General features: G+C 32.8%; 2 protein-coding genes across 4 annotated transcripts; both read left to right on the forward strand.

The window, feature by feature from the left end:
* The first annotated feature begins 1,310 nt into the window (after positions 1-1,310).
* Positions 1,311-6,516, forward strand: LOC132705025 (uncharacterized). 3 transcript variants are annotated; one of them, XM_060675434.1, is made up of 7 exons: positions 1,311-1,516; positions 1,623-1,862; positions 4,364-4,706; positions 5,719-5,818; positions 5,890-5,982; positions 6,031-6,186; positions 6,272-6,516. In XM_060675434.1, exons 1-7 carry the CDS (start codon positions 1,312-1,314, stop codon positions 6,323-6,325), a joined length of 1,191 nt encoding a protein of 396 aa, XP_060531417.1. In that variant the 5' UTR covers position 1,311; the 3' UTR covers positions 6,326-6,516. The 3 variants fall into 3 exon arrangements, with proteins under 3 accessions (XP_060531417.1, XP_060531418.1, XP_060531416.1); XM_060675435.1 differs by having other exon boundaries at positions 5,890-5,976; XM_060675433.1 differs by having other exon boundaries at positions 5,890-6,186.
* A 3,832-nt stretch (positions 6,517-10,348) lies between these two features.
* Positions 10,349-20,388, forward strand: LOC132705260 (odorant receptor 82a-like). The gene is made up of 7 exons (XM_060675745.1): positions 10,349-10,550; positions 10,693-10,932; positions 12,464-12,803; positions 13,546-13,645; positions 13,700-13,792; positions 14,620-14,775; positions 15,597-20,388. The coding sequence occupies exons 1-7, from the start codon at positions 10,349-10,351 to the stop codon at positions 15,648-15,650; spliced, it is 1,185 nt and encodes a 394-aa protein (XP_060531728.1). The 3' UTR covers positions 15,651-20,388.
* The last annotated feature ends 5,267 nt before the right edge of the window (positions 20,389-25,655 follow it).

The raw sequence follows: 25,655 nt of genomic DNA on the forward strand, positions 1-25,655 counted from the left end.
TGTTAAATCGCACTTTCATTTCAACATACATACGTAATCATCCAAATAAAAGGGTTCCTGGACAAAGAACAAAATTATTTATATCTAGTCAGAGGCGGAGTGAATAAGGAAGACCGAAGGGAGCAAGCGGATTTATTAATGTATCTCTTTCCGGAGATATTTTTAGGGCTTAGTGACAGCAGAAAGCGACTCGGCTGCAATTAAGGAACTCTTCTTTATATAGTCCGGTGGTACCATCTAACCAACTCTGTTAATACGGAGGCTAGAAAATTACATCTTAGTAGTAGGTATATTTTACTGATTAAATGTAATAGTACTTTATTTTAATTTACATTTTACATTTTTTTATTCTATTTTTCATGCAACGATTTGGCGCTCTCAAGGCTTCTATTCGATAATGATCAATTCGGTTCAATGAAACGGATATATTCTCGTCGTCGTTCTTGGTTTTAACCATATATATACTGGAAATATAGAGGCCCTGCCTATGCTGATAATACCAACACTTGTGAAGCAAATTGAGGCGAATTTTACCTGCGCCTTCACAAGATTTAAAATATCGTTTTTAATCAATGCGTTCTGGAACCAACATGGCCGCTGACAGATCGTCAATAAGTTTGGCCATGGTATTTTTAGAGGTAAGTGCGGAAGATCATCTGTAAGAAAATGTCATGTAATTTCATTCGCATCAATTTTTACCGTAGTAGGACTATATATAATATAATAATATAACAATGAAATGGTTTTTTTGCTAGGTGTTGTTTAATCGATCAAAAATTCCTAACCTCTTCATATTTCACGATGTTAACCTATATAATATACTTTTTATATATATTTTATATACTATGTACAAATTGGAATATTATTATTGGGCAGTGTAGTGTGCTAGGCTATAATAAGAAAGACATTATTGTTTCTATTGTTGCGTCTGGATAGTAATTAAATCTCTGCTATCTGTTTGAAATTGAATTGAAATTTATACTGCAACAAATAATATTTAATATTACTTAAAGCTATTCAATTAATTAATTTAATTTGCGCAAATTCTGAAAAAGGATTATTATTTTTCACTAGATTTTCTATATTGTTACGATATTTTCTTATGTTGATAACTTATCGTTTCCATTGTCGCGCCCATGAAGTCCAATTATGAGCCGAACGTTTTTCATGAACGTGAAATAAATGCCGATTCAAATATAAATTATGTTACATCTAGGAGAGCGTACTTCTAGCTCCGCCTATTTTCCAACCACTGATTACCCGCGGTTTAAAATGGCCACGACACAACGAGTTTTATCACAGCAGGTAAACATGGCGTCGAAGAAGGAGTTGTTTAAGTTTACCAAGTGGTTGATGCTAGCCAGCGGCATATGGCGCTTGAAAATTACGATCGCCAGCGGGTTTTTGCAGAATTTATACAAAGTGTACTCCATTACTAGCCAAATTATCTACGATTCCGTTGTGATAATGTTTATAGTCGAGTTTTACAGATTGTATACCGTTGATAGGGCAAAAGGTAAATAAAGTGATTCGGAAGTTACGGTTTCCTATTTTCATTGAAAAATGAAAATTTGGAAAACAACAAAGCTTCTAATTTTTTAACACACGTTTAAAACTTTAAGCTGTCGAAAACTTGTCAAGGTTAATTTTCGTCGTACTTCTGATCGTCAAACTTACGTTATGTCAGTCGGAGAAGATGATAGATTTGCTATCGCTGACCCTCGATGAGGAATCAAGGATCTCTGCGATCAACGATCCCGAAACCCAGAAGATTTATAGAATTCACGTGAAATACTCAAACTCTTTAACCGCTATCATTGCGATTTGCTCATTTTCGTTGGCCATATACTTAACCGAGATGGGTAAGTCTTAATTTTTAATAATGGCCTGCAATTCACTGTTTACGATAGAAGACTGTCTTCGAAGAATCGTATAAATTGTAAAATTATATGATTCATCATATCATCTGGCATTTTACTTCAACTCTTTCCAAGAAATTTCTGGAACACACCGGTTGACTTTTATTTGTCACACACACATTTGAAAACCAAATTAAAACGAGTAATGAAAGAAATAATTAAATACATGTCTAGATAATTTGAAACGCAATAAATTAAATTTGTCATGAAACAATTTCCTATTATTGAAACATGCCCCAACGCCTTACCAAAAAAAAGATCAACAAATTATACTCTATTAACACTAATTTTTTAAAACGATTATTATGGTCATTTATTTACTTGCTACTTAGGTAGTTTATTAGTAGTTTTAATAATTGTGTTGCAAAAACAAGAAAAGCAGGTGCCACTTTTTTTCTATCAGACACTGCTAAAATTTTCAGATTAATATAAAAATATATTGAAAGCTTGTATTAAAAAATACAAAACAAAACAAATGAAAACATAATATAATTTACTTAAACATATATAATTTTTTTTTTATAGTACCTATTATAAAAAAGTAAGTGGTCGCTTACCGGTTTTTGGAACAGTATTTATCTAAATGGCTACTCTGACGAGGGTCATGTTGATTTGTTCAAAAAACAAGTGCGATATTCAACACAACTACTATTTTGTTTTAAACAGAATTTCGAATTTGCAACAGAAGCCTGGAAATCCTCAATCTCCAAATTAGAATGTATGCAAAATTTTGACGCCTACTTTGTGTGATATTTTATTTTTCAAAGTTCATTGCTACAGATAAAATACATTTCAAAATAATTACAGTCGCAATAGTTACAAACCGAATTAAAACGAAAAAAAAATCCAATAAAATAAAAACCTATAATAAAGTAATTTTGGCAAGTGGATAGAATGTTGGGATATGTTTTTCCAAATATTTCCTCCTTTTTTATAATCACAATAGTTTACTTTCTCATGCATACCACTAACCATACCACTGTTTATGTTATATACCTAAATTTATAAAAGTATTAGTATATTATACATTTGCATACAATTTCATTTCTTTAAGAACAATAAAACTTAAGATTTTTGACACAAACTATAGGTTTATATCGCCCAAGATTAAAACTTAAGTATCTTTTGCGATAATGGTTTGGCATAATTGACTGCTTTAAAAAAAAATTGTGTTCTGAATACAATTTGTCGAAAGAAAAACATTTAAATGGGTGTTTTTTTCGATGTATAGAACTTTAAGTTGGCATTACTGTTCAAGATGGCTACCGATTTAACAGCTGTCAAGTGATTTATTCTCAGTTTGGTTTGGCAATTCATCATGAATAGACTCACGCCTGAACAACGCTTGCAAATAGTGCAATACGTATCGCGCACTACGTCCATTTTATCGTCGACAAAATCGTCCATCAGAGCAGTTAATTGGATTAACCATGGAACGTGTTCGTACCACGTTTACTCTTATTGATAACTCGCATTCCCAGAGACGCCGTACGGTGCATACAGAAGAAGCTATTGCTGCTGTAGAGCGTAGCATTGAGGAAGACCCGAATGAGTCCATCCGCCATCGAACACAGGAATTGGATCTGTGTCCATCCACTTTATGGAAGATTTTGCCGAAGGATCTTGGTTTACGTGCTTACAAAATCCAACTCGTGCAAGAATTGAAGCCAAACGATCATCAAGGCGTAGATTCGTCGAATGGGCCCAAAACGAGATTGCCGTGGTTCCCGATTTTCATAAGCGAATTTTGTTTAGCGATGAAGCGCACTTCTGGTTGAATGGCTACGTCAACAAACAAAACTACCGCATTTGGAGCGAAGCTAATCCTCAAGTGTATGTCGAAACACCGTTACATCCAGAAAAACTGACTGTTTGGTACGCTTTATGGGCTGGTGGAATCATTGGTCCGTACTTTTTCAAAAACGATGATGGCCAGAACGTTACAGTCAATGGTGATTGGTATAGAGCTATGATTACTAACTCTTTCATTTCTGAATTGAATAACCATGATGTCAAGGAGATGTGGTTTCAACAAGATGGCGCAACATGTCACACAGCTCGTGCCACAATCGATTTATTGAAAGACACGTTTGGTGAGCGCTTAATTTCACGTTTTGGACCTGTGAATTGGCCTCCAAGATCTTGTGCTTTAACACCGCTAGACTACATTCTGTTTCTGTGGGGCTATGTAAAGTCAATGGTCTATGCGGATAAGCCACAAACGCTTGATCATTTGGAAGACAACATTCGCCGATATACGGCCACAAATGATGGAAAAAGTCATCGCAAATTGGACGTCCAGATTGGACTACATCTGCGCCATATGCCAGAAATTATATTTAAAATGTAATGCCACAAGATTATCTTTCGGATAAATAAAATTCATGTCAATCGAATAAATGGAATCGTAACCCAACTTTTACCTAAGCTGCATTATTTTTCAGGTTTCGAGTCCAATTATAAATCCAACCGGCGGCAGAAATTTGATAATGATACGTTGGAGACAGCACTGGCTGTTCAAGTCTGGTACCCCTTTGACAAGAACAAGCATTTCGGCATCGTTATGGCTCATCAAACGGTGGAAATACTGTTAACAGCCTTGTATAGTGGTTCAGTACACGCGTTTTCGAACTCCGTGATGATATATTTGAGAGCACAATTAAAAATTTTACAACACTATTTTAGACATTTCCACCACCCTTTCGATAGGTTCGAAAACGATTTGCGAACAAGAAGTTCATTTCATATTTTGAGAAACTATTGTCGAAAGCATCAGAAGTTGATTAAGTAAGTGCCAAAAATAAAGGTGGCGATACATAAATTCTGTAGTACCTACATTTACATCTTCTTAACGACCCATATGCTTGCATTTTTGATAATTTCTTTGAACTAAGTTGAATTGTGACGAAAGAGTCCAAAACCTAAAATATTAATAAACAAAGTTCTGTCAATTTACATGATGAAGAAATGAAAATAACTCAAACGTCTCACAAGTTGTAATTTTAGGGGCTTGTTCAAAGAAAACAACCAAAATTCCAAAAAATTCAGTGGCGTACATCTCTTTGAGAATCATATTCTTTAGGATACCTCTCGAGGCGGCACTAGGCTTCACTATTTTAATTTTTGAACAATGTTAAAAAAATCGGGCGAAAAATAATATAAAAAAGCTCTTTAAAAAAAAAATCCATGATACCTCGTCGGCCATTATCCAGGGATATTAAAATTCAAACTCCACGATTGTGCTCTCAAAATCTGTCTAATAAGAGGAATTTAAATTGCGGAAAAAGATATCGCGAAACAAAAAACGTATTTTCATTACCATTTCTGCACAGGATGACTCTTTCAGATTTTCTATTTAATTCTAAATCTAAAAATAATTCATTTTGTTTTAATTTAATTGAATATTTCATTTTAGTTCTTCAATATGAGTTTTAAGAAAATACCTTGTCGAATTATATTAACCAAATAATAATAATACTTTATTTACTAACCCATTAACAAGACAAAATTAAATACATAAATATAATAAAAAATAGTTACAGGAAAGAAAAACTTGACAATACAAAAAATAAGTGACAAAATAAGTTTTAATTTTAAATTAGCTCACAACAAAATAAATTACAACAAATATATATGCTAAACGAGCCAAAAAAAAAAACAAGAATTGATGAAGTCTTCTTACCTCAGATTTGTAAGTTTGACTGGTCGCAAAGAAACAAAAATGTCCATAGGTGATCCTACTAATTACCTGGACAACACATCCAAACACATCTAATTTAGTAGAAAAATTATCTTGCAGTTGGATAGAAGAATTCAACGGGTCGTTTAAATATATAATGTTTTTGGAATACTGCGTGTCATCTTTACTACTTGCTGCAGTTATATTCCAAATTTTTGCGGTAAGAACCACGAATCGTCTATGGGAAATCTATCGGATTTTTATATCTACAGCGAATATTTTCAATTTTAGGGAATAGAAGTATTATTTAATACCGTGTACTTGGTATTAATAATTTGCCAATTGATGGCTTTAGCGTGGAACGCGGATGAAATTCTGGTTGAGGTAGAGGTTATAACATTGGCTATTGATGAATATCCAGTAATTTTTCAGAGTACGAAGTTGTCTCTAGCATTGTACGAAAGCGAATGGTACAATCAGGATAAGAAAGTCATCATACTTATTCACTTCATGATGCAAAAATGTCGGACACCACTAACTTTAAACATTGGTGCTTTTGGACCTATGACCGTCAGCGCCGCATTATCAGTAGGTTGTTGGCTTCTTTGACAAAACTGCAGCTAATTTCTGGAATCATCATTACATTAATTTTCACCAACGATGTATGTTTCAGCGTTTTAAACTGGCTTATTCCTATGTCTCTGTGATGTCTTCTGGAACTGCTTAACAAAGATTTGCAATTTCTTGTTAAAAGATCTGTAATTTTAAATAGTTAGACAGACAGATCTGGACAGCCAGCCCATTTCGTAAATCAACATTGGAACGCAAAACATTAGTTTCAAAGATATATTTAAATAAGTAAATTATACGTAAAGTGATGTTTTGGAATTTTTTTCATCGAAATACAATATTATACATAATTTACAGAGATATTTTTTAAAAGCGCATTATTGAAAAACACTCTATAATTTGGTCTGCTCTGTAAAATAAAAACAAAGAAGATAAACATTCAATGACAACATCTATACACAAGAAATATCGCCTTTCTGTCAACGATATTCTCAGAACTGTCCAATATATTTGATTTTATTGAACCTCTAACTTGATATCCAGCATGAAACAACGTTTGAGTCACAACTTTAATTGGCATTGGCTGAGCCCAGCGGGTAAGTGTTTAATAAACGAGTTACTTAAAACGTTTATCAAACATTTACGACTCTTAGTTTTTGGCTACATTTTTGCGAAACATCACGAATACATTCCCTGACATGACGGTCAGAATTAACAAACTTCAAAATTCGTGTCGTGCAGTAAAGTCTGCGAAAACATCCGATTGCTCCCAAACCCGTCCGGTAATATCCCGGAAATGTCCGAAGTGTGGCTAAGAAACCACGTGGTAAAGTTACGCTTCCCGCATGCTAGGTCGGTGTATAATTAGGTATTTTAGAGAAGTAAGAAGAAAAAATTGTCAAGGACTTCCTAGTTTGATGTGACGTGAATCAATGAGGTTCAGAAAAGTGACCGCACCAAAAGTAGCTTCAGTACCGGCTCCGCTTCCAGGGAAAATTGTCCTTAGGGAAAAGAGAGAAAAACAAGAAAGAAAAAAATTCGTTTGCAGCAAAATACGCGTTTTTATGTTGAGGAGATGTGTATCAAATTACATAGGGATACATAGAGTAAAACCAAAGATGTGAAAAAAACTTAGTTCTTTTTTTAGAACTTTTGTTTGTGCACGTGCGGAACTATGGTTTATTTCGTAAGCTTTTGCAAAATTTGGTCAGAAACAGTTAAAATTTTATTGTTTTTGATATTGATATTGGTGAAAGTTGAATAATACTTTTTTTTTAAAGTCAAATGTTTACTTGGACTTTCGCAAATATTTATAAGCAGAGTGACATGTTTCCTTAACCCTGTAACTGTAACCAAAACTAACAAACAAAATTTATCTATACATGAAATCTAAAATCATTAAGGGTTAAATTTGTTAAATTCCAAAGTTCCCTTTACTTTCAAAATGTAAAATTTCACAATCTTGATTTAAACAATGATTATATTCTCTTCAATATTCTCATAGTCATAGTTGAACTAAAGCTTTTTATTGATAAATGAATTATGATGCTCTTTGATGCACTTTTTATTTACAAAGAAAAAAATAATTTTTCATTAGTCAGGTCCAGAAGGTTAGTTGATTAGTCACTACTAGTAAAACAATCTAAAATGTATGAAATCTTACAAAATAGTACAGGGATACCACAGGGTAGCAAACTAGGATTTTTTTTATTTTTTATATAAACGATCTACCAATAGGCATACATAATTTAATTTAATTTAATTATGCGGATGATACAAATATTTTAGCACCTGTAGAAAATCGATTGGCTATAACAAATAAAAAGAAAATGCATGCAAAATGCAAAATGCAGTGCAAAACAAACTAATAATCGATCCTAATAAAACAGAGATGATTTTATTTAGAACAAAACAAAAACAAATAACCCAGATTCCTGACTATCTAGAAATTGATAAAATAAATGTAGAGTTTACGGAGAATGCAAAGTTTTTAGATGTTGACATAAACGAATATTTAAAATGGGAAACGCATATACGGATAGTACGTACAAAAGTAAATAGGGTAGATTATGCAATTAGAGTCATCAGAAGGTATATGAGAACGGAAGCTTTAAGAACTGCTCATTATGTCAATTTTGAATCTATTGTACGGTATGGCATAATATTCTGGGGATGTAGTTCTGAACTAAAAGAATGTTTATTATTCAAAAGGGAACCATAAGATCGATGAGAAAAATGCAGTACAATGACCCTTGCAGAGGACGCTTTAAGCAACTACAGTTAATGACCGTGTGTGGAATCTATATTTACGACTGTCTAATATTTATATTTAAAAATAGAAATGAATTTAACGCAGACTATCAATAACAGAAAAAGGACAATATTATATGTGCATCAAGATATTTAACCATCTACCGAACTCTGTGAAATATCTCAGCACTATTAGAAATTTTAAGAAAAGTATTAGGGAAATGTTAATAAGCCTAGAACCATATACACTTGCCTAATATTTTGGTTAATTATATTTATTAATCGGTGTCTGGTTTTGACGTTATTTCATTTGTACTTTTCCTGTAAAGCAAATTGAAGTAAAGAAGTATTATTATTATGCTAGTTGAGAAAGTGTTTAAATAATTTATGTTCATAGATTTTTGTTCTAAAGCAACCACGAAAATCACAGCTAATATTGTGGTCATTTAATAATAATAATAAACTTGTATCGTTCATTAAAAACATTAAAAGAAGTACTTTTGGTGTAATTTGATAGCTTATTTCTTAGTTAATTAAGAATAATAAATGTCCAACAAATATAATCAAAAGATCAGAACTTTCTTGTCGCAAAACGTATATGAAAAACTTGATTCCAACTATGCAATTCGTGTAAAAGATTGTAATCGTACTATGAATTAATATTTTCAAATTTTTAATTTTGGTGGTAAGGAGTCAAATAAAATTTACTTGGAGCTTTGGTATTGCAGGGTCAACAAAACATGTTACTCTGCTTATGTGAAAGTCCTAGTAAACATTTTGTTTTCCAAAAAAAAACATTATAGATTATTTTTATATTATGAGTGCGCATGATCATTTAGCCTGAATTGAACTTCTAATAAAACAAACAATTATTAGTGAATTCTCTCTCTACTTACTCAAAAGATAAGAATAGGCCAGCTGTATAAATAGGTCCAATAGTGGGCGGTACTACCTGAGCTACCACTCACTTTGGTCAGAATGTATTCTCTTTATTTCTCCAATAGAAAGGAAAGTACTTAAAACTCAAAGTCAAATGGCAAAAGAGATGTAGATACTGTAATTTTCTGAACATACCCCCCCCCCCAAATTAACACTCCTTCAACCCCCCCCCCCCTTTTTGTGCACAAAACTTAAAATAACTTTTCCCCCCATGAAAAATAACTTATGCATTAAAACAACCAATATTGATATACGTATATAGAATTTACACCCCAATGCATTTTCTTTTGTTCTCTATTCGCTATTATTTCAAACATATAATCATCTAAATAAAAAGCTTTCTCAAAGAAACCACGCGAAATAAATCATTCAATATCCAGAGGCGTGCATTTGTCGTGTCATGCATTACAACTATAGATGACTCTCGGTAACCTCTACTCAAAAAGCTATCCTCGAGAGTTAGTAACGATATTGCATTAAATACCTATCAACAATTAATAAATAATTAATGTTAGTTAACAATTTGAGCAAATTTAAACAAATGAGCAATCTGAGCTTAGTTTTCGGAATTGTTGTTTTTATATTGCTCTAGATCCTTTTCAGATATCGACATGAAAACTTCGAATCGCGGAGGTTTTTAGCAATCGGGAATACGATTTTTCTTATATATCATCTGGAGGGCGCTAGTTACAGTCTTTCTAACAATAGTTATATCCTTTTTTTATCGAAAATTATGATAAAATAGTTATTTTTAACAAGGCGTAGAAGCCAAGATTTAAAATTTACGTAAAATAACCTTTTGACGATATGAAATGGGGAGTCGGAAAAGGAAATCACTAGTATTTCACAATTGAAAAATACTCATTTGATACGCCAATGATTCAAAAAAATTCACTGCAGAATTTATAACTCTGAAATTGTTACCCCCACCGGTGCATTTTTTGCAACATAAATGAAGGTGTAGAGCGGAAAGTCGTCCGTATAGCCAAAAATGACGGGTAAGATAGAGCTGTTTAAATTTACCCGTTACACCATGATACTGAGCGGCATATGGAGACTTGAAATAAACGCGTCAAGATGGGTGCGGAGACTGTATATAACATATTCGATTGCAACTCAAATTATCTTCGACATTTCGATATTTATGTTTAATATGGAGTTTGCTCATTTGTTTCGGGTGGATATTGAGCAAGGTGAATATCATATGCAGGAACCTTTTACATAAAACCGAATGACATTAAAAACTTAAAATACAAGAAATTAGATCATGAAATCACCGAAGGCATTCATATCTATGATTTTTAATATAGCTTACTGGTTGTCACTTATTTTTAGCTATAGAGAATTTATCAAGGATGATCTTCGTTCTGCTACTTATTGCAAAGTTTTCAATCTGCCAAACTAAGGGAATGCAAGTACTTATCAAGCAAGCCCTCGATGGTGAAACCAAGATCATTGCCACAGACAATTCTAAGATCCGCAGTATCTACGAGATGCATGCATGGTACTGTCAGGTTCTAATTGTCTCAATAACGGTTGCGAGTTTTGTCTTGTCCGCATATTTATCAGAAATCGGTAAGCCAATCACAACGGAAACATAAGTCATCCAAATTTTGCGACGGTACTACAGCTTTCTTTGCCGAATCCCGCATTTCGTACACAGCTTTCATTGTATGTCCGCCCTCTTTCCAGAAACTTGAGGATACTTTCTTGCTTGTTCTATTCTACGGTAGTATATTTTCATTTTATATATGCTCTGTTCTAGATATCTTGCAGTATCTTCTCAAGTAGTGAATTTCTACAGCTTGTATCTTTTATTTCGGTCAATCCCTAAGGCACCATAACTATAACTTTGTCAATTGTCAATTTGAGGTTAAGATAATTTTCTTGACCAAAGTAGTTAGTTAGTTAAACTGGTTACAGCTTTTTTCCTACAGTTTCTTTGGCTGTTCCGTTTTCGAAACTATGTTTCCTAGATATTTATAGGTGTATAAATCTTTTAGTGCTATATTTGCACGTAGCGGTCTTCTTCTGTACTTCTTACCGGCAGTTATTCTGTTTTTGACACATGCATTTATCTTTCCTAACCTACACCGATTTCGTCACCAGGTCTAACAATCTGCTCGTCTGCGAAAAATAAAGTTGCTACGCACGTATTCCCTCTCACGTTTCTTGAATATTGTGTAATTTAAATAAATTTAAATAATGACAAATCCTAAAAAAAATAGGAAGTTATACATAGGTAGTCGTATTTGTATCAGTTCGATGGATCTCTTTAATATAGGCTAATCCACGCTGATATTGTATTTCATATATGCCGTCTTTCTGCTCAACGAGTTTTATCTTGGTGAGGCCACAGCCATGTCAGATATGAAGGCACTTTTAATTTTGTAGTGGCGGAATATGGGTTGAAGCTTTTTTAACAATCCTCCGATGTATGGCAGATGTGAATTTGACTCTCTTCTTTGTCAGTGGATTATTCCTTTTCCTTCTCTATATTTGCTGGGATTTACAAATGAGCTGAGCTTTTTTGATGTGTTTCTGACAGCCTTAAATAGTATTCTAGTAGGAACTTGTGTTAAGTTATCAGTTTTGCTTTGTTATACTTGCTAACATTTTTCGCGACCTGTATATTATAGTATTACGCCTAAAAGAAGAACGACAGTTCCACGATTGGCCCTCCCTCTATAGGAAACAGCATCATCTGCAAGGCCAAGTTATATAATGCAAAAGTTCTTTTAAACACACACAATTTAGGTATATATTTTTTTCTGTAAATTACAAGAGAGGTTGAACAATTAGTGATAGCGGGAAGTCTGTAGCTTGAGAAAAAAGCTTAGCAAGTTCACATTCTTTTTATTTTGATTTAATTTAAAATCGGATGAAGGATTTTTTTACTTTCATCAAATTCAAAAAATACAATAAATTTCCAAGAATGTTGAAATTGCTTGTTTAATTCGACCAAACGAACAACTTCCTTAATAGAACTTTTTTCCCAAATTCTTTCAATACATATTGAGTGCCGTTGGCTTCAAATTTATGTAGATAACTTCTCAGTGACTAGCGCAACTTTAAATAGATGAAATATGTTTCTATTATATTTTAGGAATCGAAGAAAGTTACAAATTTCACAGGGAGCCAAGGTCCCTTAACGAAAGTCGGGAGGATCCGTTTCCAGTTGCGCTTTGGTATCCATTTAATCGAAACAAATATTTCATTGTAGTGATGTGCCATCAAACGCTGGAAATTTGCTTAACTGGTTTTTACAGTACGGCCGTAAACGCCATTACGAACTCAGTTCTAATTTACATGAGAGCTCGTTTGAAGATTCTCCAGCATAATTTAGAAAATTTTGCCACCCACCGAACGGAAAATTGTGCGAAAGGTGGCGATCATGCTCTCTACAGTCTGAAAATGTTTAGCAAGTTGCATCAGGAACTGATTCAGTAAGTAAGATATTTAAATATGCGTTCTACTGTTATAATCTTTTATGTGCTATTATTGTTTTTATCTAAAGAAAAAAATATTAAAGTTATTTCTTATTTTTTAGTTAACATGTCTGTTTCTAGTCGTCATCCCTGGAAGCTTTTATTATAACTTCATTTCACACACAACTTGGGAACAGAAATATATATTCTACAAAACAAAATATTTCAAATATTTTTTTTCCTTTTGGATTCCTTTCTGAAAATAAAAATATTGGAGTTGCCACTTTCATCAACACATTTTTTCAGACTTACTGCTAATTCTTATCTAATTCGCTTTTTTCTATGTAGACTCTGCTTCCTATCTCCATTATGGCCGTGGCCATCATTATTATTCATTATTTAATATAATTAAAGTAGAGTCAGAAAACTTTCAGGTAAACTTATTAATTAAAAATGGGCAAACAAATTAATATTACATTAACAAAAACTAATAAATACTACTAAATAAAACTAACTTAATCAATCTGGTAATATTTGGGTGGCGAATGGGCAGAGATTATTATTAGATTTTTATTTTCTATAAATATTTTCTATAAATATACATGTGCTTAAAGCGTTGTTCAATTCTTTTCTCTAATTGAAAATTGTTGACGTTCAACACTCCGTATCTTTTTAACGAGTTCTAGAGAAAAACTTTGATTATTCTTGTTAACTTGAGGATTTTATTTTTGGTTAGTTGGTAGATGAGTTTTTTTTTCAGATGGACCGTCGAGCTCAACGGCAACTTTAAACATTTAATATTTTTGGAGTACGGTGTTTCATCCCTTCTCCTTGCTGCCGTCATTTTTCAAATATTTGCAGTAATATACTTTATCCAGTAATTTTAGGGTAGCAAAAGCGTTTTGCATTTCTAGGGCATTAAGGTCGTTTTCAACTACATTTATTTTGGCTTGATATCTTGTCAGCTAATGGCTCTGGCATGGAACGCGAACGAAGTCGCGATTGAGGTTAGCTAGGGGTTATAGAATCAGTTTGTGATGACATCATCTCTAAAATAAACGGCAATTAAGTTTCATCATTATCCCCGAGTGCACTCAAATGTACAAATTATTAAGATGACTCAAGTCTAATTGTATTTTTTTTAGAAATTATTTCCTCTTAAATTTCATTAGATTTTATTTTAAGTTCTAAGCAATTTTTGATGCAACTCTATATCACTAATCATAGTTCAATGTATGTAATATGCAAAAATAGACAAGATTTTAGTGTCGTGCATTACCATGCACATTACAGATCCAGTCGTATTTTTGTTCTTTTTGTTATATATTTTTTTTAGAAGGACAAAGAACCGTTGTTTGATAATCATGTGTAAATCTAATATGACAACAGGATGGAGCCCCTCCCCACAATATCCTACAAGTTAACAATTTTCTTTGTGATAGGTACTGATTGTCGGTAGGAAAACATGAATCTTTTCCATTATGTTTGCTCTATGCTATGAAATTAAAGAGAAAGTGTCATCTTATCGGTGAATCTGCATGGCATGCATGCAACAATTGTGTTGTAAGATTTAAATATCATTTTATTAAAATTTTGAACTATATTTTCAAAATTAATTGATTCAATGTCCCAAATCACCAAAAAGCATCAACAAAATATAAAATAACATACAGGGCGCTCTATTTTTTGATCGAAATGATTAATTAAAATCATGAAACTTACGTATTTACACTTTCTTGTTATCTCTCATACGTAAGTAAGCCTGTTAGATATGGTAGAAAAATAGACAGGAAACCCTTGTACGCATTCGTGTATCTAAATTAATTGTTTTCAGAGTGAAAATCTTGCTACAGCTTTATACAATAGCAAATGGTACCACGAAAGTTTGCAGACTAGGGTCATCCTCCAGATAATGATGGTTAGGTGTCAAAGGCAATTAACGATTTCTATCGGTCCGTTCGGAGCACTTAATACCGAGGCAGTACTGTCTGTAAGTTTAAGTTCAAAATCCCGGTTATTTATTTTTAGACAATGCTCTATACCATTATAATTAAGAAAAAATTTCACAAACCAAAGAAGGCACGGTATCATTAAGTTTTTATTCAATGCCTGAAAAAGTTAGTAAAAAATTGCAATTTCTGTAGTTCTGCTTTTATTTTTGTCGTGAGTGAGCCAATGATAGTATATAGTTCATGATCTCATTGGTTTCAAAAAGATGAGAAAATGGTCATTATCAAAGTTTTAAACCAATTAAATAATAAACTTTAGTCTATGGCTGACTCACCCTGTGCAACACACAGTATACACAATATTGTGTATTATTCTTGAAACTGACTCACCCACCTCAATGTAACCCAAGTGCTCTTTACGTATGATGTGATTTTTTTTTACATTTTATCCAGAGAAACACAAGAAACAGGATTTAATAAGAACGATAGACACATAAAAAACTCTAAAACCTTTTCTTTCAACTCTTTTAAAAATTATTGTATTCTGAAGCCAAACCAATATCAAGGAAACATCTTTATTTTTAAAAGATACATCTAAATATCTAGGTTAGGTCAGTTCTAAAGTACTTATGGCGTGTAGAGAAAACAATTAAAATGAAAATGGTAGTAATGAATAATTATGAAATTTTAATTGAAATTTAATTCGAAATCAAAAATAAGTTGCATTTATTTATTTTTATCTGCTTATTATTCATTATTAAGTAATATTTCTTGCAGAATTTTGCTTCGTAATTTCCATAATTATTAATAAGCAATTTTTTTTTATGGCGCTTAAAGTATAAGTGAAAGTTTTGATTTGTAGCGGTTCAAACTAGCTTATTCGTACGTATCGGTGATGTCTTCTGGAAGTGTGTAATAATGGATCGTGGAAAGAATAGAAGGAACAAAAACATCATGATATAATAAGGAAAGCGTATTAGCAAAATAATTGTTTTTATGAAAAAAAAAAATAAAAAATTGTTGCACAAAATGATTTTTTTAAATTTCTTCCGAATCATATTAGAAGTTATGAAGAAAAAAACAACATTACTTGGGCGAATTAAGGGGTACTATGGTAGAAATTAAGTCCCCATTGTGGATTGAAAGACCATTGGAAAGATCTTTTAATTATCTAGCCAGCATCTTATGGATGTGCAAACTCTTATGCATGCATCGGCTGCCTTTGAACTGCTGCCCAAAAAATGCAGCTTTCTACATGAAAATAATTAGGATAGGCAGTTGGAATATCATGTAATAAACGTCTAATTGTGTATAATAAATTAAAGACTATATAATATTAAAGTCTCCGCTCTTATGGATTAATAAAGATAATAATAATTTCCATGTCACTTTGGACTTCGTTTTTCTTTTAAAAAGTCTAACTATCTAAAAGGTAATAGAGGTGAATCCCTAAAAGGTTTGTATTCACATATTTTCTGTCTCTTATAATGAATTCTCTAAATAGTGTGCAAAATATAGAGCCCTGTATAGGGGGTTATTTGGGAATATGACAGAAAAAATAATTTTTTGTAATTACTTAAGAATAAGTATCCACACACACAAATTATCCACATTTATTACGCGCTTTTTGTGGAATATTTGGCAAATCATTCGTGGCAAAGCAGCGCAAATTCCCTACTTGACTAATAAGATAAGAGTTGCGTTTTCCATTATACACATTGAAAATATAGTACTTATGGCTCCTTTTATACAGAGTTATTCACAATGTAATAAAACCTGATATGCTGGTTACTTATATAAGTGAATATGAGCTACCAATGTAAAATATTTTTGGCCATAAGGTATTGCCAGATATACTTGTAACGCATATCAACTTTCGTTTTTTAAATGTATATTATTACATTTTTGAACTCTGCGAAACATTCTGAAACTCTTTTATGTAACATATACTATACGTTTCTTGAACATCAGATAAAAATACTTTCTAAGAGATTTGACAACCAATAACCCGATATAAAATAATTTTTTTTTTCGCAACCCGTACAGCTAAACACTCGAATTGTTGCTTGCGGTTCCCTATTAAATTGCTTTAGCCCGTAATATAGTATGAGAATTAACTTATTGCATAAGACCTAATTGGCAAGATATTAAAATCAATATTTCGTGGAAATTTTAAATGGAACGCCCCATATTTTATATTGGCAGGTAAATGAACAATTAATTTTCCATCTAAAAGTACCGGACTATGGTATATATATTTTCACTAGTTTTCGATATATAAAAATAACCACATTTCATCTGTCCGGCCATGCGGATTACTCGTTTTTTCGTATTTTCATAGTTAAAAGTAGCATTTATTTGAAAAAGGAAGATGGCACATAATTATGCAAACACACACATTTTAAATTTGAATTACATTTATATTGAGTGTCAAAGAATTGTTTCAAGGACGTGCAGAATATTTAATGACCAATATACGCATTTACCACCAATTTATGGGATATAGTTTAAAAGAAATGAAACCTACGAAGGAAGTAAATTGTTAAAAACTCAGAAGAAAATGAAACCAACATTTTACCATATTTTTCGAAAGAAATATTTGTACCGACGCGGCGAATCAAAATTTTTCGCGGGAGTGTATTTTTAATAGAAGGAATAATCATTTTTCATAATACAATCCAAAATTTTTACGAATCAAGCTATTGCAACATACATTTAGTTTCAATGTCTTTTGTTTAATGATGGATAATAAAATAGATTTTTGTATCTACAACGAGAATTCGAAAGAGGAAAACGGTTTTTTACATTTAGATGGCAAATTATTTCCTCATTTACAGGCCAATATGAAATATGGGGTGCTCCCGCCTAGCATGGATTTTTATATTTGGCCAATTATTAATTGTACGCGATAAATTAATTTAATAGGGAATGGCAACCAAAAATTCAAGTGTTTAGCTGTACGGGTTGCGAGTTACGAGTTTTATGTTGCCAAACTTCTTAGATAGTATTTTTCATCTCCGAAAAATTTCAAGATAGGTATCGTACATGTTACATGTTACTGATATACAGAGTGTTCCATTAAAAAACGAAAGTTGATATACGTTACAAATAAATCTGGCAATACCGCATGCCAAAAACATCTTACATATGTAGCTCAAATTCGCTTAAATAAGTAACCAACATTTATAACAATGCTCCAACATTAAACAACTTATTTTTAAAACTATTTACTTCCTATTTTTATATTGTATATTATATATTGAATCGTGACCTCAGGTCTGACTTGAATTGCCCTCTTGTTTTTTATATCTTTACAGTTATTTTCGGAAGCTCAACGCTACCGTTTATGATCGGATAGAAATAATACCTCTATCTTCTTAATGAGTACGTCATTCATTTGAAAATGAGCCACACAGGGATTTTTAGACTAGGATCGTAAATCAGATCAGTAAAACTTAGTCTATACATCGTTTTCAGGATTTCAAAGTAGGGAATGATCTTTAAAAACTGCATTTAAAAACTGTATTTAAATCTTCGTTCAACATTTGCAAATTATTTATCCGGAATTTGAACTTCGAGTCGATGTCTGACGATCTCTCATCACTCTAGCATAGTATGTTTGAAAACGTTTCGTGATTTAATAGATTAAAAGCTTTCCTTTGGGTTGTGAATGCCGACTACCTAATGCACATCATTGTAATTTAAAAGCGACTGGTTTAAACTCAACTGTTTAAATTGTAAAATGATTGTTGAGTATAATCATTTTAACCTTTATTGAACTGCAGTTTAAAATGAGTGGAATAGGGCTCCTGGTTCCTTGTTGTATTTTACACATTTACACGAACACAAACATAACCATCAGGTAACACAGTATTGAAAAGGGAGTGGAGGCACAGCAATAGTAAGTTGCGGAAGACATTGACACGAGTAGAGTGAGGAAGCTTATAAAATTCACTTTATGGGATGCGCAACAGTATTAATTTAACTGGAACTCGTTCTTGTATTGTATTGTATTGTGTTCTAGTATTGCGGATTGAGATTTAAAAAGCGTTTATTCACTAACTCAGTAGTAATAATATGCAGTATTTGCAACATATGCATTGAAACTTTAAATCCCTCGTACCTTTCACAATTAGATTATCTAGCACAAGCAGCTCTTATTTTATTTTATATTTTTTAGAATATCTTCATCTTACTTATGTTGACCGTAAGGTTGTGGTTGCTAAATAAAGCACAAATTTGTTTCATGAATTTTACTTGTTTTACAATATCGTTTATAGACGTTTATTAGAAACTAGAAAACTATTTTCCGCCCATCGGCATTTTGTTTTCATTCTAACGCTTACTTGAATCAGTATCCCGTTTGCATTCCAAGCGAGAGCCATTAACTGGCAAAACACCAAAGTAAAAGTAATGGAGTTAAAAGTCACTCTGATGCCCAACTATACTATAACGTTTCAATACAGGGTGTTTGTAAAATCTTTGATTACGGTTTGATTTTGATTTTCTTTGTTGGATGGATCTCTCAAAAACGAACAAAAATTTTATTTTTCGTGTTACATCAACCTGCAGTTATGGCGAACTGACTAATTTTTGATGTCAAATAATATAAATATTAAAGTGGCTATCCGACAATCGAATAATACAGGGTGTCTTGTTTAAGAAAATTGATAAAAGTATCATTTTTCGAAAGGTGGCAACAGTGCGCATAAACAAAAGCATTATTTTCATAAATACAAAAGTTTGAAAAGTTAATAAGCAACTCCACAATGCTGGTTTAAACATAACCCGGATGATGGCTAATGACTTCGAAACGGTGCATCACAGACCCATGCTCATATATAAATTGAATTTGTCTTTGATAGGACTATCAAAAAATGCAATTAAATGTAGGGTGTGATTTAAAAAAATGTAACTTTGTTTTACCACCCTGTATATAAAAAAGTGACGATTGAGAAAATAAAAAAAGCAAAGATCATTTCAATAGAAACAAGTTTTTTATTTAAATTTCTTTTGTAACCAACGTAGGTTTCCAAAATAAGGTATACGCCCCTCTTAAACAGCCCACCCTGTACAAAATATTGTTCAGGAACCTGTGACTATAAGTACATACGCTGTAACCATACACAAAACTCCATTCTTCTTTCGCTGTCAGCATATTCAAGAGTATGCAGAAATTAACGTTTAAAGGCCCTTTTTCACTTTTGTTCAACGACCTTAATATTTAAGTTTACACTTGCGCACTTAATACTGGATCATTAAAATAATAAAAATTATTTGACTCAAAGGAATAACACGACTGCGTTGTTGGTTGGTGAGTTAAATAAAAATGTAAATCAGGCAATGAATTTGCCAGTCGAATATTCGCCTGTCCATAGCAAACTCGGTTTTACAAAGGAATCAGTATGCCAACGTCAATCAATTTTGATATTTCTGTTGTTTTCATTGTTTTCATTTTCAAGCGTTGAAAGTCCGTTTAGTCCATATCTCAACCTCTCTAATCATATCTAATTTTAAGAAAATCGTCTGTGTCTTTCAGTGAAATCTATCTAACAAATCAATTATCAAAATTGAGCCATAAACAAACATTCTGCAAGAGTAATGCTTTCGAGCACCCGGTATTCGAACTTCATGGAGATTAGTATTACTGTATTTCCGCTTTAGGTAGACTGTTGTTTTATAACAGCATTTGTTCAATATGAACGAGAGATGATCTACTCACCGATTTCCGATAAATACGCCGCCAACATAAAAGTAGCAACAGTCATAGCCACAATTAACGTTGTGAAGTAAAAGTTTAATAATTATCTGACTGTTTGAAGAGCAGATTCTACGTTTACCTTTCTGGGTTTCCCTCGCTCGTCTGGCAAATCAAAAACTTCACAATCAGCAACAATATGAAAATCATCCTGGATAAATTTTTTATGGTTTGAACCATAAATTATTATTAGTCGAATAAACTATGGTCTTCTGATTTATTAAATTTGAAAAATTAATATAAGAAAGTAAGTTTTGTTACATTATCCTAAAATGAAGTAGCTAATAATGTACCACCAATAATAAAACAAGGTTATTGGTTATGACGTCAATGCTCGTAACGGGAACTTTTCCGCCAGGTAGCAGCTACACAAGCAGCCAAATTGCTCTATTTCGACAAGCAATTCTTTAATGGCAAACTCTTTTATTTATATAATAATATAAACCTAGTCTTAGATGACATTCGGGCCTTTAATTGGGCAAATTCAAGAAAAATAAGAGTACGGACTGTTAAGGAATGTACATTTAAATTATGTTTATGTCTTATTTTAATTTTTTTTCTCTTTATTGGTGACAACGGGGGGTTACAATATACAAACTTTTTTTTCTTCGGGTTATTACAGTACCTTGTTAGTTTTAAACATGAGTAGCGTACAGAACTGATCGCAGGCATCCTGCGCTAAATTCTCGCCGACGCGGAAGTACGGAACGGCAGACGCGAACGGCGTACCGAGCGAGTGGTCCGGGTTTAATCGGTCGCGATAGTTTCCCGGGTTTTTTTTTCATCTCGTCTTAAAACAAGTTTTCCGGCCGTTTTTCTTCCGTTTAACGTGCGCGAGGCAAGAAGGCGACGAAGCTGCGAAGGCAAATTGGAACGGCGCCGGTGGAACGACGGAACCGCGTGGTCTGCAGGTAGGATCCACTGCATTTTAATCTTTCCTGTACGTTTTTCTGAATAGCCAAATTTCGGGTTACAGTTTGCTTCGAAGGTTTCTAAGAATTTAATCGGGATATAATTCTCCTTACAACTTTTTTCATAGTTTCTGCTTTTACACGGACATCATAAAGTGCGAACTTCACGCCTGACTAGCCTCGTCAATTGCATTTGCATTTATTTGGGTTAATAATTATTTGAAATGAATTTCATAGTCTCTACGCTACTCAACAGTTTCGAATATAGTTGAAGCTGAAAATGATTGACATTGACTAATAAAACTAATAAAAAAATAAAAAAATGTGGGAATTAATGTCAATTTTCAGTTATACTAAAGAAGCGAGAAATTTCCTATTAAAATAGTTAACCAAAAGAACCAAAATCCTTCTTACAATTATTATCAAGCACATATTTCGTTTACCAAAATGCCGTTTTGTTACATATGCAAATACAATAACTGTTTCAATGGACCATTAGTTCTGGGATACATTCTTGCAAAACGGTCCCAACACATTCACCGAATGACGTGATCGAAAATATCCGATCACTCGCAATATCCGTGATTAAAATAGCGAAGTAACTCACGACGCGAATATGAAATCTTAAATGGGCATCGTAGAATGGGATGTCGATAGGCTATTATTAAAATAGAGTTTTATTAGTGATAGGTTTGTGAGGTTACTTGAAAATTTAAAATACAATTTCATAATTTTTAAATGAAATTTCCTGCAGGCTTCTGTAATAATATTTAAACATCTTCTGGATTCTCCTGCGTCAGTTGTCGATTAATCGAACTAGCTGACGTTTCGCCAATCATTTTGTTGACTTCTTCAGAGCTTAGCCGAAACTGATTTTCATTTGTACCCGCTTATATACTATTTGAATTGGTTACGGTTAATATTGTTTTTTGTTTAGATATTTCAATGGATTCTAGGAGTTTCTTTGATAGAACAATTGATGCCATACAATTTTAATTTGGCCAAATAAGATTTGATTCCCATATTGGTGAAAAGTGAAGACCTGAGTAACGGTTAAGATTGTTTGATTGCTTATTCTCTTAATTGAAACTGACTCGCATTCTACTCTGTACCTGCCTAAGGGGGTGGAGCTAAAGATGGGACATGAATGTTGTCTCGGATGACTGATTCCCATATTGGTGAAAGGAAAAAGCTTGTTTCGTTGCTTATAGATTTCTAAAGATTCTCGGATTTTTCTTGGGTAGAAGAAATGATTATATGCATTAATTTTATCGAATAAAATTTGATGTCCAATTTCGTGATTGCATTCGGCAATTCCTAATGAATTTACTTAGTCTTAAGACCCTTTCGTGTTCCTTTAACCTAGTTCATATGCTTTGCTGCATATGCATGGAATGCTGTAACCTAATGGTGTCACAAACGGAATTTTGTCTTTGGCGGATTGAACATGTTGATTTTTGGAAAAATAGTAAATCTGCTTTTAACATTATATTTCGTAAAAAATTGTGATATGTTAGGAACGTTGTAGTAAAGTTTATTTTGTGATGGAACACTTAATATGATTACTGTGGAGATTATTAGAGAGAAAAGTAAATATTAGGCGTTTTAATTCGGGGTAATTCGCACTGAGATAGTTTTACGCCTCTGTAAACAAGATAGTTCATAATCGATGATTCTTTCTGTCATTATTTATTTCGATTGTTTTTTGATTGTTTTTTTTCGCTACCCCTGTTAGCGCAACTTTTGCCTATCATTGTTTCATTATGTCGCTTCGTTCATTTACCTTAACTGTAAAGTATTGTTTTGAGGAACTATGTGGTAGACTCTAATTTTGTAAGTATTTCTCAGGATTGTTTTAATTGTCTGTTATATAGTTTGACCTCTTGTTTTCATTAAATTTTAGTTCACTCCTGAAGAAGTCAACAAATAAATTGACGAAATATTGAGTGTTAAAGAAAAAGGAGCTTTCTATTTTCTTTGTTTTTTTTTAACCACGGACCGGTACCCGATATCCTTTGAATTCAAATAAGTTTAGTACGGTCGACATAAGAAGAAAAAAAAAATATATATATATATATATATATATATATATATATATATATATATATATATATATATATATATATATATATATATATATATATATATATATATATATATATATATATATATATATATATATATATATATATATATATACATATATATATATTTTATATTTCACTTTTCAAAAATAACTTTTTAAAAAATATATTTATTAACTTTAAATTAAAATAAAAATCAAAATGAAATTGGACGTAATAACCTCGTGACGAGAGAATGTTATTAGACCGTTAAAATACAAGTAAAAATGGACATAATAACCTCGTGATGAGAGAATGTTATCAGACCGTTAAAATCAAACTAAAAATGGACATAATAACCTCGTGATGAGAGAATGTTATCAGACCACGTTTTACAATAGAAATTAGTATTTATAATAAATTTATGCTGACGTTGACGGGGTCGACGGCTGCGGATGTTGCGACATATCGTTGACACGACGTTTTCGCAATCGTTGCACTCTTGCAGGTCGGTGGCATTTAACCCATGTGGACAATAGGATTTCCGGATATAACAGCTCCCCCATTAAGTGAAAAGGTGGAGCCTAGCTGCAGCTTTTCGTAGACTAATTAAAGCGTAGCTTCTCGGTTAGTTACTTCTGGGTGGATGCTAGTCCGTCTTTTCGGAGTTAGTGATTTGAGTTGCATCGGGAGCAGGGGTTTTCGACTTGGCTTCGGAGGTTGTTGGGGATCGTTACCATCGGCGATGCTGAGTGTTGTCGGTTTCTTTGTCCGGCATTTGCAAACGAAATAGTAAAGTACTAAAACAGTCATTAAAATAATCGAAATAATTGTCAGCCAGTGAGAATGTTTCTGAAGGGTTGGTTGATGAAGTAGGTTTTCTAATTTTTCCAAATATTCGTGCAGCTTGTGTTGGGCCACGTTAAGGTCGTCGGTGTCGATCTTACTTAGCTTCAGGGGTTTCAACTCTGGGGGTTGAAACTTCTCTGGAATGTAAGAACAGCAATCATATGGAATCTCCACGGCGTGGCTCTTGTAGGTCACGTTCTTATATTCTTCGACAAAGTATTTAGCTCGTACTCTGGAGCTTCCAATAAATGCACTGCAATCTGGTTGTAGTTTAAGTAAAGAATTAGTTTTTAACATTTCGGCTACGAGGTCTCTTTTTCCAGATTTAATGGAGATTGGTAGTGGTTCGGATACGGTAATTAACCAATAATTAAAGTCGATTTCTATAACATTGTAATCGGAGGCCGACACGATTGAAGATTGACATGTAACAGGAACACGATCGGAATTCGGATTCTTTCTTTACCGCGAATTTGTTTGCAGCTTTTTAGATCGTCAGGTAGTACATAGAGTAAAGAATCGTCATCACGCGCAATATATTTTATTGTTGATGGAATTATATGAAATAATCGTGTTCGATTGTACAAAATTGGAATAGGTAAAACACGATACAATGTGTATATTTCAGGCTCAATTAAGGGTATTCTTAGTACAAAAACAACTTTATTTTCAGTTTGAAATGCTTCTAGCTCCATAATATCTACGTACCTTGCAATGCTCGAAGTATAGGGTGGTAGTGGTAAATTATTTTTTGTCAAGGATTTTGAAATTTCCTGAAGAGAAATGACTAAATCTCGTGGGTAAATAATAGAACTATGTAAACTTTGATTCGTGCGAACGTGATTGCGTTTAATATATCGCTGAGGTAAGACTCTAGGTATACATAACTTTCCATAAGGCTTTCGCAAAGATTAAGTGTTTTAATTTGACTTTCGTAAAATGCTACGGTGTCCGAAATATCATAGAGAGATTTTTGAATTTGAGTTAGATCCTGATTGAAATTTAATCTAATCGTAATAAGGTTTAAACTTGTCAAAATTGAATTTTTAAACTTGTTCGGTAGTTAAATTTTTGACAGTGGCTGAAGTTTCAAATACTTCAAGAATTTCATACGGACCGTTAAATTTATTCTGAGCTTTATCGCTAATTTGAGTTTCCTTAACATAAACTTTATCTCCTACATTATATTTAGTCATATTTCTAGAGATTGCTTGATCAAATCTTACTTTGGATTTTTGTTTTTGTTGATCAGTGCGGGTACGCGCGACTCTGTAATAATGCCGCATGCGATTATTTAGGTCTCGGATGTATTTGGTGATGAGTTGTTCTTCATTATACAG

This window comes from Cylas formicarius, unplaced genomic scaffold (genome assembly GCF_029955315.1).
Source record: "Cylas formicarius isolate icCylForm1 unplaced genomic scaffold, icCylForm1.1 PGA_scaffold_7__23_contigs__length_41026272, whole genome shotgun sequence".
Taxonomy (NCBI): Eukaryota; Metazoa; Arthropoda; class Insecta; order Coleoptera; family Brentidae; genus Cylas; species Cylas formicarius.

Bases quoted from the DNA above. Each gene is read 5' to 3' on its own strand.
- LOC132705025 (XM_060675433.1), top strand. From the start codon at position 1,312: ATGGCGTCGAAGAAGGAGTTGTTTAAGTTTACCAAGTGGTTGATGCTA. The intron at 1,517-1,622 runs GTAAATAAAGTG...TAAAACTTTAAG, and splicing joins TACCGTTGATAGGGCAAAAG to CTGTCGAAAACTTGTCAAGG. The intron at 5,819-5,889 runs GTAAGAACCACG...TTTCAATTTTAG, and splicing joins TTATATTCCAAATTTTTGCG to GGAATAGAAGTATTATTTAA.
- LOC132705260 (XM_060675745.1), top strand. From the start codon at position 10,349: ATGACGGGTAAGATAGAGCTGTTTAAATTTACCCGTTACACCATGATA. The intron at 13,793-14,619 runs GTTAGCTAGGGG...AATTGTTTTCAG, and splicing joins CGAACGAAGTCGCGATTGAG to AGTGAAAATCTTGCTACAGC. The intron at 14,776-15,596 runs GTAAGTTTAAGT...TTTGATTTGTAG, and splicing joins ATACCGAGGCAGTACTGTCT to CGGTTCAAACTAGCTTATTC.